The sequence below is a fragment of the Leptosomus discolor genome, chromosome 1, assembly GCF_034619465.1.
Source record: "Leptosomus discolor isolate bLepDis1 chromosome 1, bLepDis1.hap2, whole genome shotgun sequence".
NCBI lineage: Eukaryota > Metazoa > Chordata > Aves > Leptosomiformes > Leptosomidae > Leptosomus > Leptosomus discolor.
This window is the reverse complement of record NC_141391.1, coordinates 57,817,841-57,834,194: the sequence shown is the minus strand read 5'-3', so window position 1 is coordinate 57,834,194 and position 16,354 is coordinate 57,817,841. Positions and strand designations below refer to the sequence as shown.

Sequence of the window (16,354 nt, the reverse complement as noted above, 5' to 3'; positions counted from 1 at the left end):
AACATACTCCATGGAGACTTTAAACCGAACTACTTTCAGTTTAATGAGCTCCTTTGAAAAAGGAAAAAAAAAAGGTCTTTTGTTGCCAATGCAGTGAATGTGTTTGTACCAGTTAGAAATAATAATTGAATCAAGATACACGTAGATAAAAAAGCAATGTGAATGCATGTACAGGCACTACACACTGTAGAAAAGGCCAGATTCCCATCCTTAGCTTAGTTTCTTCTCTGGCAAGCAGAGATATCGATTAACAGAAAGATACTAATCCACTTATGGGCGGCAGCATTGTGACTTTAATTATTAAAGAACTCTTTCTATAACTGATATTTTCACTCAGGTAGAACTTGGGAAAATAGAGAACTGTAAATGCTTCACTGACAGCAGATTAAAAATTGTTTTGTTAGCTTTAATAAAGATCAGTATTGTCAAGGTTTTGAATAAGTATAAATGCACGACTGCATGAAAGCAAATCTATCTCAAGTTTTATTTCAGAAATGCCTGCAATTTGAATCCATGTATAATGGTGGAGGGGTGGGAACAGAAATACTAAAAAGGATCATTTAGATCAACTATGATCTATCTGCAACATGCATGCACTAGCGAATTTCAGTCAAGGATAGGAGCAGATTCTGGCTGATGTTACTTGATGAAACTTGTATTAAGTTGTCTGAACTGTAAACCTTTACCTGCATATGTTGAGCATACAAAGCATGTGTGTCTCACCTGTTAAATACTATTGAACTATTATCTTCAAATCCCATTTTGTTTTTTTCCTAGCAGTTTAAGTAAAGGTTTTATATTCCTCTGAAAGGCATTTGCAAAAAAGTATTCTTCAAAATATATTGCAGTGGATGGAAAAGATTCCCTTCATGGTGGTTTCAAAACGTGTCTTTTTATTTTTAGATTCCAACTGTTTCCTTTTAACTGTTACTAAAATGGTAAAACATGGTGTGTTTAAGATACTTTGATCTTTTTAGGGATTATATTTACTTTATTTTTCTTCTTCTTCTCCAACCCTGTTTCTGTAGGAAGAATCTTAAATCGTTTCTCCAAAGATATTGGCCATCTGGATGACTTGCTTCCATTGACATTTTTGGACTTCGTGCAGGTAATTCAGTTGCTACTGTCAAAGAATTCAGCACTGCATTCTGAATTTAGATTCCTGTATGCTTTGGTGAAGATCAGCTATTTGTCACAGATGTAGCCGAGTTGAATGAAAGTACTTGTTTGTGAAAGAAAGGTGCGGTTGAAATTTAATGTGTCAGTAAAAAGCTAACATGAGTAATAACTGGCAGGTGGGAGTGGCTATACACAGCTTGCTATTATGTCAAGATTTCAGTTCATAGTAGCTACATGCTTGGTAAATTGCTGCTGATTTGCCTTCAAGCAATCTGGCAAGCTTATTGCTGTTATAAGAAATATGTCCATAGTAAAGAAACAATCAACTCGCATGAAAAGATAGCACAGATTAACCTAATTACGTGTCTACTTCCACAAAGAATCAAATGCTTACCACACCATTTTGGATTAAGGTAGGTGTGGCTATTTACAAAGAAAAGATTAGTAGTAATAGAGTGAATATAATAGCCTTAATAGGAACAAGAGAAATAAGTTGCTGCAGACAAGAAAGATGGACAAAGCACTGAGATTTTGATGATGATGAAAGGATAAAGGCATATATATGACATCAAGGTATTTTTTCTGTTGCAGTTGCTATTAATCCTCCTTGTAAAAAATTGGAGAAGGATAAAGCTGCAAGAAAAATTATCATACTGTATGAAAATAACTTGAATAACAGAGTACACAGAATCATGGAGGCTAGAGAAAGAAATGACTTAGTGGATGAGGCCTGTCATGCTTAGGTCAGAAATGCTTCTTAAGGTGCTATTGCTAACTTAGCTTTGTCTCTTGGAGATAACTTATTCAGGACCTAAACGTTTTTTTGACTTCTTTAAAAATAAACCAAAGACATTTTGGGTTGAGCAGTTTAATCGTGTCATTAATGCTGAACTCTTGAAATAGGGGAGAAAAAAATGTTCCAAGGAGTTAGCAAAAACACTTCTTAAAGTCTTTTTCCTAGTTTAATGAAGTTGTTAGAGATTATGTGTTTGTTTTTCAAAGCATCGCAGTGCCACATGCCATTTTGGGAAAGAAAGGAGAGTGATGTATTTTACCTGTCAATTAAAGCAATTGCGGTTTTATGTGAGTAATGTTGCTTATAGTGCATATTAAGATGTTGAATTCATGGGCTTTTAAGGCCCTGACAAATTATTTCCTGGAAGTGCAATATAAACATCTTTCTATAATATAATACTTATTTTCTACTGTTTGTACAGATTCCAAATTTTCTTCAGTCTCATTAGCTGTCCTATTAGACACAATATATATTACTTTATTTCAGCTCTCTTGGGACAGTACATGTGTGCCTTTCTTTTTGGCTGGAAGCTCAGGCTGTCCTACGATCCTCATCCTCTTCTTTTAGCATAGGATTTACATCCACAAATCAAAACCATCTTTTACATAGTGCTCCTTCGCCATTAGACCAAGCAGTGCGGAGTTTGTATTTTCGTAGGTTTGTCCCCTTTACAGCCGACTGCACTGTGTATGTTCATGTTACATATACTGTCATGGCCAGAGCGTCCTCTGTGTCCTGTGGTCTTGAGATAAAACCATTATCCCTTTTCCTTAGTTCCGTGCATTTACAGTTATGTGAGAGTTTTGTTGCAGCCCACTTGCACGGTGTTTTTACAGCAAGAAGCTGAGTGGGTGTTTTGCATGCCCCAGCATGTGGTTTAAAGGCATGTGGGGTTGTCTGAGGATGCAAAACTTGCTGGGAAAATGTTAGAGAAGTCTGTGTAAGCAGAGGGAGACAAAATTGGTGTGGTCTTGCCCATACTTCCTTTTGGGTGCAGACCCTGAAGCAAACTGCCTTGAGAATTACACCTTCTTTTTTTTTTTTCTGGGGAAACCAACTGGTTTGCTCCAAAAGAAAGCTAAGGAAGGAGCTAACCTGTATGCACGGCACAGACAGAGGACAGAATAATCTACTAGCGAATTAGAAAAACTAGTCACCAGTGTGTAGGTACTTTAGGCAGTATGTGCTTACCAAGACTTAACTGGTCTGGGATGAAAGAATGAAGGCTGTTGCTGTAGACGTGATTGCTTTCTTATTTCAAGCTCCTACTGGAAACTGCATTTTGTGAATGTATCCCCTCATGTTGATTACTTTGTGCATTTCTTTTATATTGGCTATTGAATAATTTGTTAAATTCTGAAGTTTAAGTGAAAAGTTTTCCTTTTCAAAAAAAAATAAGGTAGGCGTTACATGTCCAGCGTGCTGTTAAAAAGATGCTATGTTTCAAAGCTTGCCTGTTCTATTTCGCATCAGGAAAGAAAACTTAGGAACTTTACTGATGATTAATAATAATGTACTGCTGTCCATAAGACAAAAGCACTTCCTTCTTTGCAGGTTTTCTAAACTTAGTATTATTGATCAGCAAACTTGTTGGTTAGTGGATGCCTTTTGAAATTCAATAGTAAAGGTATGATATTTATTTCTGAAGAAGCACAGATTTTTTACAAAGGATAACTGTTATCAATTATGATAGAGACCTTTTGTCACTTGTTTTGTTTGCAGGTGTCTTTTATAAGACTTTCTATAATCCCTTCAGGAAGAAATATTTTCTCCTTTCTAAAAACAGTATTAGCTAAATATAAAAGCTCTGATCCCAGCCATTGTTGTTGATTCTTTGAGAGACATTTCCCAACATTCATTGTTTAAATGGTTGTCAGGAGGAATCAAGTGAAACTTAATAAACAATGCAGTAACTGGTTCATCTTACTTTGTGTGTAGAAGCTTTTCTTGAGCGGATTTGCGTTGGAAGCAGTGGTCCTTTTTCTGAGTTATTGCTAGGACCATTGTGAAGCATTCCACCCTTTTACTATATTGGCAAGTGAGTGTATAATTTCTGCACAAATAAATACAATGTGATTGGACACCCAAAAACTACAATATGAGCCCATTTAAATACACATAAATAAATAAATAAAATCTAGGAGTTTGAAGAATTTCATAATTACACTGAGTACAGATTTTAGGGCAATGCTAGAAATTGATAGTGTTCTTTTCAGAGTGCCTAATAAGATTTATACACTGCACTACAGTCATAATGAGCATGATTAGTCTAGACAGCTATACTGGGTGAAGATTAATTCCTTGAACTAAAAGAGTTGGATTTTTTACATCTTCCGTTGAGTCAATGAAGGAGAAATGGTCAGTTCTCTTCCGGACAGTGGATAGTTACTGTACACTTATTTGATAAAGCGAAAATAAAAGGTAAGTGGCAAGCACAAAAATGCATCATAGACCTGATGAAAACCTGGCTAGATTTTGCAAAACTCTTGCTTTGGGATAGCTCCCAAAGTAGCAAGTCTCACTGCATTTAAAGTCTTCTGCCATCCTTTCTTTCTTGGTTTGAAGGGGACCAAAATCTAGTGCATCTGTCTTGGGAGAGATTGGGGGCAGGAGGGGCAGTCCTCGCTAGGACAAGGCAGTAATTTTTTTTTCTTCTTAACATAACAATTTTAACAGCATATGAAACACGTCATGTTAGTGCAGTTGACTATCTTTTTGTAGAAATTACTGCTGTATCCACAAGATTTATACGTGTAAAATAAGTCTCTTTTATGAGAAAACATTTTTCTGTTCACTACAGGGCTATTGATCAGAACTCTGTGGGTATATGTGAAGTATAGAAACTGAAAAGAAACCAAAGATTAAGTTAAGCATTTCAACTGAGATATCTTTAATTGTATGTTTACAGTCCAGTTCAAATAAGAAATAAACTTTACAGTCCACAGTCTAAACCTGGGCCTTATCTTCTGTAATGGATTCTGGCTGGCCATAGGGTTCCATACCAGCTCTCCTAAAATATAAAACAAAAAGCAATGCTGTGTCCACTATGACACTTGTTATTTCTACTAAATATGGCACTAAATCTAAATCAGGTAGTAATTAATGTTTGTAGATTGATTCAGATAGTCAAAACGCTGAATGAACTTGTTTGGTGAAGATGGTGTATTTTTTCATGAGCTTGCATATTTTTAATTACTTGCCTCTGTTAGTACTGTTAGCCTCCTTAGATTCAGTTCTGCATCTCACTTTCTTTTTCCTGTCCTGAGTTACTTCTTTTTGACAGGTGTTTTCCAACTAAGTTGTTATCTCCTCAGGTAAAGGACTACTTGTGGGAAGGCCATTACAGCAGTTTAAAACTTTGTGAGAGGATTTAAACATCTGCTTCGTTTAGATGTGCATGCTTTATTTATGTATTTGTTAGTTTAATCAGAGGGCAGGCCTGACAGCAGCCTCAAATTGCTACCCAAACACAAATAATTGCAGAAATGCTTTCTTTAGTTGGTATGAACTTGCTCATCCTATAAATGAGTCCAAAGGGACTTAAGGAAGTCAGGTGCCATTTAAGATGACTGGGATTTTGCTACTGAATTTTCTTAGGCCTGTCTGAAAATACTAGCTCATTTACTCAGTGTTATTGTTGTTCCTCCTCCTACCTTAAGCTCTGCGGGAGTACAAGGTTCTGTTGATGTGGACTTCACTGGTAGCTGTGGGGCTTGTAGTTTAAAATGTCATGGTTAAAATGCATAGCAATGTCTAGCTCAATGGAGCACTAATAAAACACACTCTACTAATTTGAGAAAAGGTCAGACAAGGAATAGAATAAAAGAATTTAACAAGGAAGTATTAGCAATTAAGAATCCAGCATATTTAATACTATTTTATGCACATTAGCCAGGATATTCCTAAGTGGCCAGTATTTTGGATGCTGTATTTTTGAGAGCTCATCAAAGGCTTGTTTTTAGTACCTGAATCTCACCTTCACTTGAGATAGATCTGCAGAGGGTTAACGTCTTTAAACTGTTGTCTTAGGTGATGCAGGTACGTACCCAAGTTGATAAACTACTGGTTGAAAATTTTATCTATAAACTGATTGAATACATAGAATGGTGAAATAGATTTCAGGCTTCATTTTGGTTTTGTTAATTACTGTGATAAATTTTAAAGGGGTGGTTTTCTCTGTAGTTTCTTGCCCTTTTACTTCAGTGATCTTATTACCTGTTAACAGAGTTGATTTTCTGCTTTAGGTTCTAGTGAATTTGAGTAACTTAATGTGATGGCCCCTTCATTTTGATTTCTTACCCTATATTGAATTGAGGGGGGGGAAGAAAATCATGATCTGTTTTGTTTCTGCAGAACACTGTGAACATGTGAACTATCTGCAGCTGCCCTTGGAAAAGGGCAGTGATTTATTGAGGAAAACTGAATTGCAAAACCGTTTTCCTCCCCAAAATCAACAGCTTGACTGAGTTTAAATAACTGACTTTTCATATCCTTTCATCACACACAAAGACCTAATCCTGAGACTACTTGAGCCACCAATGTAGGCTGTGGCTGAGACCACCAGTGAATGTGCCATTCCCTTCTCACCACACACAAAACACATTGACTGCAGTTTTATGAAGTGAAAATACTGAAGAAAAGGAAAATGTGAAGGAGGTGTCCACAGTCATTTCTTAAAAAAAAAAAAAGAAAAGGAAAAAAAAGAAAGAAAGAATGAAAGAAAAAGCTGCTGCATCTGGATATTAGGAACAAAAAGTGCCTCAGACTGGAATAATAGCTTGGGTCACTTGCTTTCGTATGTGCACAAGAGTGGAACTGCTGTTCCTTGTTTCAGTGCCGCTGACCCCTGCATTTTAGTGTGTGAAGGTGTCAGGGAGAGTGTGTAGAAGGAATTCCAGGATCTTTTAGTTTAACAATGATGTTGTTATTTTATGATTTCTGTGAGAGGTGGGGTTCTGGGGTGTTCGTTGTGATGTTTTTTCCAGTTTAGCCAGGTTTTGTATGTATACATGTGTGGGTTTTAAGAGATATTTTTATTCGTTAAAGAATAGTTCTTTCTGTGTGTTTGCATGTGTGTGTTTAAAATATAATCATAAATATGTTGTGAGAAAATAACCAGTGGTGGGATCTATGTTAAATATCAGCATATTCTCTTGAGCCTGGTACATAGAGCAGACCTGTACCTTGGGGACACCTTTTGATTTCCCTTCTGCTGAATCCTGGTAGTTTTGCTTGATGGTTAGATCACAAGATTCTGCAGCTGTGCTGAGGTTTAAATGAAAAATAAATAAATTTAAAAAACCCCAGTTGCCTGGTGGCACTTGACTACTGAAATCTCACAGAAGTTTTTCTCTGTGGAGCTGATGTTCTGACTGTACATTCCCAAGATGCATACTACAGTGCATCTTGCTAGTGCATTGTGAAAGACCAATTAAAATGTAAAGAAAAATAATAGAATTATATATTTTTTCATTGATTGCCATTGAGCTCTAATTTCAGAAAAAGTTAAAATTATCATTATGCTAAAAATCTAATTTTTGGTATAGTAATTTGGTATTCATATATGCTTTCCATTTTGCTAATTTCTTTAAAATAAATAGGATTATATGCTGTGTTGTCAAAAAAAAAAATTATCCATCTTGTCTGCCTTATCATCATCATCCTGTCTCCCACTCCCATCGTGTGTGTGTGTGTGTGTGTCTGTGTGCCTGCCCACCCCCCACAAAAAAGATGGGTGGGAGGTTGGGGAGGAAGAGGAGGCTGGGGTTGCACTTTGTGTCTACAAAAACAATGTGCAGGAGCTGTGAGTTTTGCACAGACACTTGTCTAAATAATGCAGTTCTTTATTGACCTTTCATTCCTCTGTTCTTGAATGCCTTGATTGTTAAGTCCCAGTAGCCAATTAGTCTTGTTGATGGTGACCAGCAGTGGAGATAATCTATGCCAAAGCTATTGCTGGTCTTTACTCTGTATCTGTCATCACATTCCTTTGAATGTAAGGATGAGTGTCTTGCATCATTCAGACTGCATATTTACTCAGATTGATGGTATGTGTATAGGATAAAACGTGCGAATTCTGGAGTCACTGCTAATAGGTGGATTCCTGTTTATACACGGACTTTACTTTTCTGGGGAAGGCTAAAGGTCTGTTCTCACTATAACAGTCATGTGTAATCCAGCCCAATCCTTTCCGTCACCCCATTTTTTTTCCTATTTATGTTAGTGTGTAGAGTTTTAAGAAGAATAGTTATGCATGTCATTCTCCATGTATTAGTGTCAAGGCAACAGATATCATTGCAGTAACAAAACTAATTTGTGTGGGAACATAATGTAACTTTTAAAATATTTTAGTGTTTTAATTGCTTAGTATTAATAGGATTTGAAGACGTAACCCCTTATCTAACATGGGAAAGAAGATAAAATAACACTGAAAAATGTGCTTTCATTACCTTTTTGTCATCTTGCTTCCTTGAGTTTCTTTTACCACTTTTCTTCTTTTCTTAACTCTTTTCCTTTCAGTTTTTATACTTCTTCATTTATATGGTAAATGTAGGTAATACTTTTGTTACTGGGCTGTTATTTCCATTTTCTCAATGAAATGGGGAATATTGGTGTTTTGAATATAGTACTCAGAAAAATAAAGCTGGCTTTCACTTAGTGGAATTCTGTCTTCTGTATTTCTTTTTGTAGAGCATATAAGCATCGTGAGATGCAGTCTTCCTCTTCATTTCTCTGACATTCTAAGCAGATTGTGGCTTAGTGGTAGGAAGACAAAAATGTAGTTGTTCTTGCGGTATTTTGGTGTGCTGGCCTGAAACCTGTAAATACAAAATTTCCATCAGGTTTAAATCAGCTCTTTTCCAAACTGGCTTCTCTGTTTTCTTTATCAGATTACTCTCAATACCTTTTCAGCTACTAGAAGGCAGGATAGTTGTATGGAAGTCCAGTGGTGTGCCCCGTTCTGTGTGGTTTGGAAATTTCCCCTCTTTTGGTTAAGGTGGAATTTGTAAAAGTTTCAGAGAGGGATTCTGTTCGTCTGGGGCTCTTTATATCTATTGGAAGGTATTTTCTTGTTTGCTTTTCTTACAGTGAAAAAGGGCAAAGAAATATTCTGATGTAAGTGAACTTAGGTTCTGCAGTTTTCTCCTTTTCTTTTTGGTCAATCTCTCTATACGCTAGTTCTGCTTTTGGTGCCAGAGTCGTAATTTTTATTACTATTATTTATAGGTATTTACCTGACTCTTTAAGCATTGTTGCAACCTTTCACATCTGTAGCTCAAACTTAGAATTATTTTTAAGACTTCTGAAGATCATTAACATTTCTAACACTTCACAGTAGCTAGAAATCTTTTAATTCTGCTGTCAGTCATAGAGTGTAACAATCCTGTTCCAAATGGTGATAAGTACGAATCTTCTAGATTGCCTTAAACTACTGATACACTACAGATAGGACAATGTGTGCCTACAAACAAATTAAGATTTCACTGTTCGACAAAAGGACTGGAGATTTCACTTTTGATTCAAGAAGAAGGGAGAAACTTGGAGGTAATTTAAATTACTAAGCCATATAGCTGGCGTGTGTGTGTGTGTTAAATCATTATGCATATTTATGCCCCAAAGAAACATGTGGGACAAGGAGTTATCTTTAGCAAAAAAAGACTGCATCTCAGAAATGTGCTGCCAGGGTTATGTGTGCGTCTCATGCAGAACGTAAGAACTTTTTTCTTGCTGAAGCTGGTACTGTGGCTGCCTGGTGAATCTGCAGCTGATTTGAAAACTCCAGACAAGTTTGTTCTTTAAAAGTTAGAGGCTGCAGTGTGGGCAGTTACATACAGCAAAAGATGAGAGTTCAACTGGGAACTTGAATGTCACATGTCTTTGGGAAGCTTATACCTCTTTCTGTTACATCTACGTTACAGGATAGTTTTGTATCATTTAAAAAAGATCAATTCATTTGGATTGAACTCTTGAAATAGTAAAAATTTGTATGTTAAGAAAGGCTCTTTCAAAGGCTCAAAAATAGCTGTTCCTGGACTTTGGAAGAAGCTGAGTGATTGCATTTTCTTCCACAATAATGTCCCTAAATCTTTTTTCCTTCTGTTTTTCTTAGTGGGTTTTGAAATCAGTCTAATGTTTAAATAAGCAGAGCTCTCTTACTGTGAAAGTCACTCATATGCTAAAATAATGGGTTTAGATCTTCCCTTCTAAAACTGAAAACATGCTGGCTTTGGTACCCAGTTCGGTTGTCCATCCTTCTGTTAAACATAACTTAATACTGAGAAAAATAATTTTTCATTTTTCTCACTGATAGAAAGTCTGGATTTTGGGGCCAGACCTGGTATCAGTTACGTACTTTGGTAAGTGTGTCTTTGTTGATGGTTTGTGATAAATAAACTTCTGAAAAGTTTTTCTGATGGACTTGGAGTACATTTGTAACAAATTATGAATGAGCATGTGCTTACCATAGTAAATAATGTTTGTGGCTTAGTGGTAGGATGTTTCTTTGTACTTCTTTAGATGCCACTGGGTTCTGTACCTGCAGAGAATGGCTGAACTGGGTGAAACCTGATGGCAGTGGTGAGAGGCTGGTGCTGATTAGTTAAAATATGATTGCTGAAAGTGTCAGGCTGCTCTTAAATTTCCTGGAGCTGAATGATCACTGAACAAAATGGAGTACTGGAAAATTATGAGTTAAGAGTTTATTTTGAATGGGAAGGTAATATTTTATAGCCCTATCAGAGTGGCAGAGCTCTGGGGAAGTTAGGAAAAAACCCAGTGACAGGCTAAAAAAAAGGCATTTTTTGCATATCTACTATGAAAGAGTGCGTCCAGAAAAGAACAGAAGGTAGTTTTATTTCTTAGGATAGCTGATGCCGTAGTCCTTAATATTTTTCATAGTTTTCATTTAACTGGGGCAGAGGGACTGCTGTGGAACTTACAGAAGTAAATTAGTACTTCATTCTGCCTAAAAATAAATATATGAATAGTGTATTTTAAATAGCAAGAACAACCAGTAAAATGCTTAAAAGCTTGTAATTTCTGTAAGGCCGAGGAGCTGTGTTACTGAGGAACTGATACTCTTTTTAATAGAACAGCCCACAGTTCAAATGTAGCACAAAGCTTTTTAAGTTGCTGAAAGACCCAGAATTGACTTCTGGCAAAACAATTAGACTTGGCTGAGCAGAAAAGGTCATGCAGTTGAAAATGTGGTATTCTTGGGGAGGGCACAGGGCTGTTCTGGCATTATGGCCATGAGGGACAAAAGGCCTGAGGCAGGAAAGTCCATATGGCTTAAAGACAGTTTGCAAAACTGCAACATATGGGGCAGCAGCGTCTGTGGTAAGCAAAATTTTGCCAGACATTTGGAAGAACCAGGAAAAAACATGCACAGTATGGATGAAAATGTTATGACAACATCGTCATTAACTCAGAGGAATTCCTTATGGGAACAGTGGACAGTATCTTAGCAAATAAGTTAATGGACTAGACCATAAGGACACTAAATAATCCCATGCAGGGTCACAATAGTGGTCCATCTAGGCCAGTCGTCTTTCTCCAGCAGTGGCAATAGGAGATGCTATTTGAGGAGGGCATGAGAACCTGGCTGCTTTCTGTGGTCCGTTCCCTGTTTAGTACCCCAAAAGGCCTATCCTTTCCCATCCTTTTACTATCCCTTTTTAGCGTCATTTTATATCAGCTTGTAGGGTCTGCCTCCTGTAATCTTAATAGCTTGAAAGCAGTGAGATATTTGTTGGGTTTTTTGTTTGTTTGTTTGTTTTTTTTAATTTTGTTCTATGTATATGTGCCCCTTCCATGGAAAGAAAGCAGTAATTATCAATGAAAGAAAAAGTTCTTTTAAAAAAGAAGTTTGTAAGTTGGGTAAGACTGAGGACAAATATTGGTGAATCAGCCTCTGCTGATAAAGTGCTAAACATAAGAGCGAAGAATGAAGTAAGAAATAAACCATTTGTAGTGGAGAGAAAAGTACCCATCATTAAGTCAAATGTTTTGATTTCGTCAGGGTTTGTGCTCAGTGGGGCTGTCTTGGGCTTATATAGCTGGGCAAAAATTTTGGAAATGGCTTCTAAGAGATAGGAGGGGAGCAGAAATTGTCAAGCCATTCTTTATTTTCCTTTAAAAATATCAGTTATTTGGCAGCAGGGACTGGTAGAGGAGATGTAAAAATGCATTGCTTTGGGAATCTTGAAACAAGTGGAACAGCCAGCAAGGTGACTGCACTTGGCGATGGTGGAGGGTATTGGAGTCACAAACCCCCTAAATTAATATAATGGAAAGGGATGCTTTCCGCTACTTGAGAAGAAAAGTAACTCTGGGAGGGTTGGGTGGTGACAAACCTTTTTTTGTATTGTTTCAGGCAGGTTCTGGCAAGAGCTGTTGAGAAGGCAAAGCATGTGTGGGTGCATGTTCTACACTCTCTGATTACTGCTCTTTCCTCAAGCTACCATGTAAAATTATGCTTCACGTCTGAGGTGTTCCACAGGAAGATACAAAGAGCGCTATAGTTTGTGTGAATAGTTTTTGTGTGCCTGTTTTCTCCTTGGGAAAAGAACAGTGTGAGAATATAGCAAGGGACTGTGGACATTTACAGAAGACAATAAACTTAGCACTGCCGAACAATGAAACGTATTTACTTTTTATCTGATTTTTATAGGGAGATCAGACTAAAGTTATAACTAGCTTCCTACAGCTTCAAGAAGAGGACCTCTCACTTTTATATAGGTCCTCATTGCAAAGTTGTGCCTTGCGCCCAAATCACTGAGAAAAATTTTGTGCTGAAGTGCCTAGTGGGCACAAGGTGTGATAGAAGAAAAGCATTTGAGAAAATCAAATTAAAGGTCACCCTCAAGTTTTTACTGCTTATGAATAGAAAAATACGTTGTCCACAGACATTTACAAGAATGGGCGTTGGCACTGCCTTTTTTGTGTGACAGTACCGGTTTCCATGTACAGTGGGTATGAACAGGCGCTGCATTTAGAGATGCATAAGTTGATGCCATAACTTTGGATCTGACAGAAGCTTGTTTTTTCATGGAAAATCTGTGTTAGCTGGAAGTAACTTATTACTGCAGCTAAAGGGCTGTGGCAACTAACTTCTTGAGTGACTTAAGATAATTTATTATAAAAAAGAAAATAAACCTCCATATGGTATAGAAAAGTAATGCGGAGTTTTAATGGACAAATATTTTGAGCGTCTGGCAGAATTGCGATGTCCAGAGCTTGATTATGCATCTGTTTCTAAAGCATCAGACTCTGGAAGCCTCAGAAAACATATGGACTTTGATTTTTGACAACTGCTATTGGGATTGAGACCTGCATAAGATAGTTAAACCTCTTGACCCAGGGTGCCCAGAAAGCAGATTTCTAGCTCTTCTTGTAGGTAGGAGATTGATGATAGGTTGCTAAATACAACAGAATGGTGGCAGTGTCAATGTATTAAAGAAAACACCCTTTTTATAATAAAGACACTTGTTAAAGAACAAGTGGACACAGTGCACCATGATCTCAAACAAATACTAAGGCTTCTCACTTAATGGCAAAATGCATGCCATGTCAAATGAATGAGCATGTTGACAGCACAGAAAACATTTGCCCTGAGGAGCTAAGTATATGCTTGTTTGCGTGGAAAAACAATGATCCAGAAAGACTGTCTCATAGACACAAAAATAGAGAGAAGGTATTAACATTAAGGATGTGATTGGGAATTTTGAACACATTTCTGTGGTATGTCTGACAGATGCATTCAGCCTATTTGCAGTGACATGTGAATTTAGTTAGGTAACCTCTTGTCAGCTAGTTGCAAATAGCAGGATTTGGAGGGGGAGAGGGTGTCTTGCAGAAGATAAGACGAGCCTGCTGTTCTTGAAGCTTTTAGAGCTGGCAGTATTTAGTTCTTACTACTTTCTTTCACTCAGTTTATCTGGAATTACAATTTTCATTTCTTTCCCAGCTGTGCCTTTTTTCCCCCTTTCAGTACATTGATTGTCTTGTCTTTATATGCCCAGTTCTCTCCTGCATGCACGTTTTCCTAAAGCTGAATTAACACTGACTGAGAGCTGCCATTCCTAGCAAAGATTGCTGTCACTGGTTGCTCCAGAAAACGATGACGTCTGAGATGTCTTTTAAATATTGGAGTTACGTGCAATAATTTTTCTCCTGTACTCATAAGTCTTCATTGCTTTTTCTTTCAAGACAAATCTGTTCCTGACAGTTTGATGCAAGCAGTAGTATAAACAACGCTATGTACCTTTTTTTTAACCAGTTCCGAAAGAAAACTTACAAATTTTATTAAGAAGTTAGTTTAAAGTCAAGACTACATACCTCAAATCAGCCGCTTTACGTGAGCAAAATGAAGTAGAGCTGTTTATGCACTAGGTGTATGGTACAAAGCTGAAGGGTTTCTATTTGGATGTTTCCTGGGGGGTTTGTAATACAGGAGAAAAAATGCAAAAATGTGTACGACGTGGTTCAGTGTGCTACTGTGGATGCAGAGTGGCTGTGTTCTCTGGCCGAGTGAAGTGTTAATTGCTCTGACGTGCTCATTGCAATGTCGTCTCCCCAAGGAAGGTTATCCACTGGTGTGCCAGCGTAACCAGCTGCCTGCACAGTTGTGCTTTAATAGAGCTGCAGGACAGCCAGTCTAAACAGTCCAGTTGGAAAAAGTGTGTTTAAAAAAAAAAAAAACCAAAACCAAACGTTCAAGGAAAAAGAAAATGTTAGAACTGGATTGGGGATTGATTGTGTGTGCGGTTACTTGGCAGAGTCAACGAGGAAATAATTTTAGTCAGGGGGAGGGGAGGAGGAGGAAGGGCGATGCCAAGCAAGTACAAACAGAGTGGGGTTTTGTGGTTTCTTGACCTGGCTTTACTTCAGACAGCACAGCCTGACTGAGAGTGCGCTAAGTTAATGCAGTTAAGGTTCTGAACTTGAAATCCAGGATCTGCACCGTTGCTATTATTAAATTAGTATGGCTTCATGGTAGTGTCCATGGGCTAATATAATCCTTGAGAGTGCATATTGGGGTCCACGAGTAGGAGTTGGGGGTGGGAGCAGGGTAGGTGTGTTTGACTTCTGCTTAAATATTGGTAAAACCAGTCCTGGAACAATGCAGTTCTTGGATGGGATCGGGTTCAGTCATCAAAATTGTTTGAGTGGCCAGGGATCAGGTTAGGAAAGCCAGAGCCCCAGCAGAATTAAATCTGGTCAGGGACATCAAGGGAACAAGAAAAGCTTCTGTACCTGAGTCACTAATAAAAGGAAGACAAGGGAAAATGTGATCCCTCTCCAGAAGGAAACGGTAGACCTGATTACCCAGGATATGGAGAAGGCTTAGGTAGTCAACAAGTTATTTGCCTCCGTCTTCACTGGCCAGTGCTCCAGCCACACAGTCCAAGTCGCAGAAAGCAAAGGCAAGGACTGGGAGAATGAAGAACCACACACTGTAGGAGAAGATCAGGTTTAATATCATTTAAGGAACCTAAAGATGCACAAGTCCATGGCACCTGATGAGATGCATCTGCAGGTCGTGAGGGAACTGACGGATGAAGTGGCTAAGCCACTATCCATCCTATTTGAGAAGTCATGGCAGTCCGGCGAAGTTCCTCCTGACTGGGAAAAAGGAAAACAAACCCCCCATTTTTAAGAAGGGAAAAAAGGAAGACCCAGGGAACTATAGGCCAGTCAGTCTCACCTCTGTGCCTGGCAAAATCATGGAGTGGATCCTCCTGGAAACTATGCTAGGGCATGTGGAAAATAAGGAGGTGATTGACAGCCAACATGGCATCACTGAGGGCAAATTATGCCTGATAAATTTGGTGGCCTTCTACGACCAGGTTGTTGTGTTGGTAGATAAGGGAAGAGCAACTGACTTCATCTGCCTGAACTTGTGCAAAGCGTTCAACACTGTCCCGCACAACATCCTTATCTCTAGATTGGAGAGACATGGATTTTACAGGTGGACCACTCAGTAGATAAGAAATTGGCTGGATGGTTGCACTCAAAGAGTCATGGTCAATGACTCAATGTCTGAGTGGGGACCAGTGACGAGTGGTGTTCCTCAGGGGTCAATATTGGGACCGGTGCTGTTGTAACATCTTTGTCGGTGACATGGACAGTGGGATTGAGCGCACCCTCAGCAAGTTTGCCGGTGACACCAAGCTGTGTGTGGTGCAGTCAACATATTGGAGGGAAGGGAGGCCATCCAGAGGGACCCCGACAGGCTGGAGAGGTGGGCCCATGCAAACCTCACGAGGTTCAACAAGGCCAAGTGCAAAGTCGTGCACCTGGGTTGGGCCAACCCCCAGTATCCACATAGGCTAGGAGATGAGTGGATTGAGAGCAGCCCTGCGAGGAAGGGCTTGTGGGTGCTGGTGGATGAAAAACTGAGTATGAGCCAGCAATGTGCCCCTGCAGCCCAGAAAG

At 38.5% G+C, this 16,354-nt stretch overlaps 1 protein-coding gene across 2 annotated transcripts in view; it reads left to right on the top strand.

Moving 5' to 3' along the window:
• The window catches only part of ABCC4 (ATP binding cassette subfamily C member 4 (PEL blood group)), a 156,639-nt gene that overhangs the window by 90,201 nt on the left and 50,084 nt on the right, over nucleotides 1-16,354 (top strand). For both annotated transcript variants that reach the window (XM_086482029.1, XM_086482028.1), the window contains exon 20: nucleotides 1,029-1,108. In XM_086482029.1, coding sequence (XP_086338155.1) covers nucleotides 1,029-1,108 — 80 coding nt within the window. The remainder of the gene's footprint in view (nucleotides 1-1,028; nucleotides 1,109-16,354) is intronic.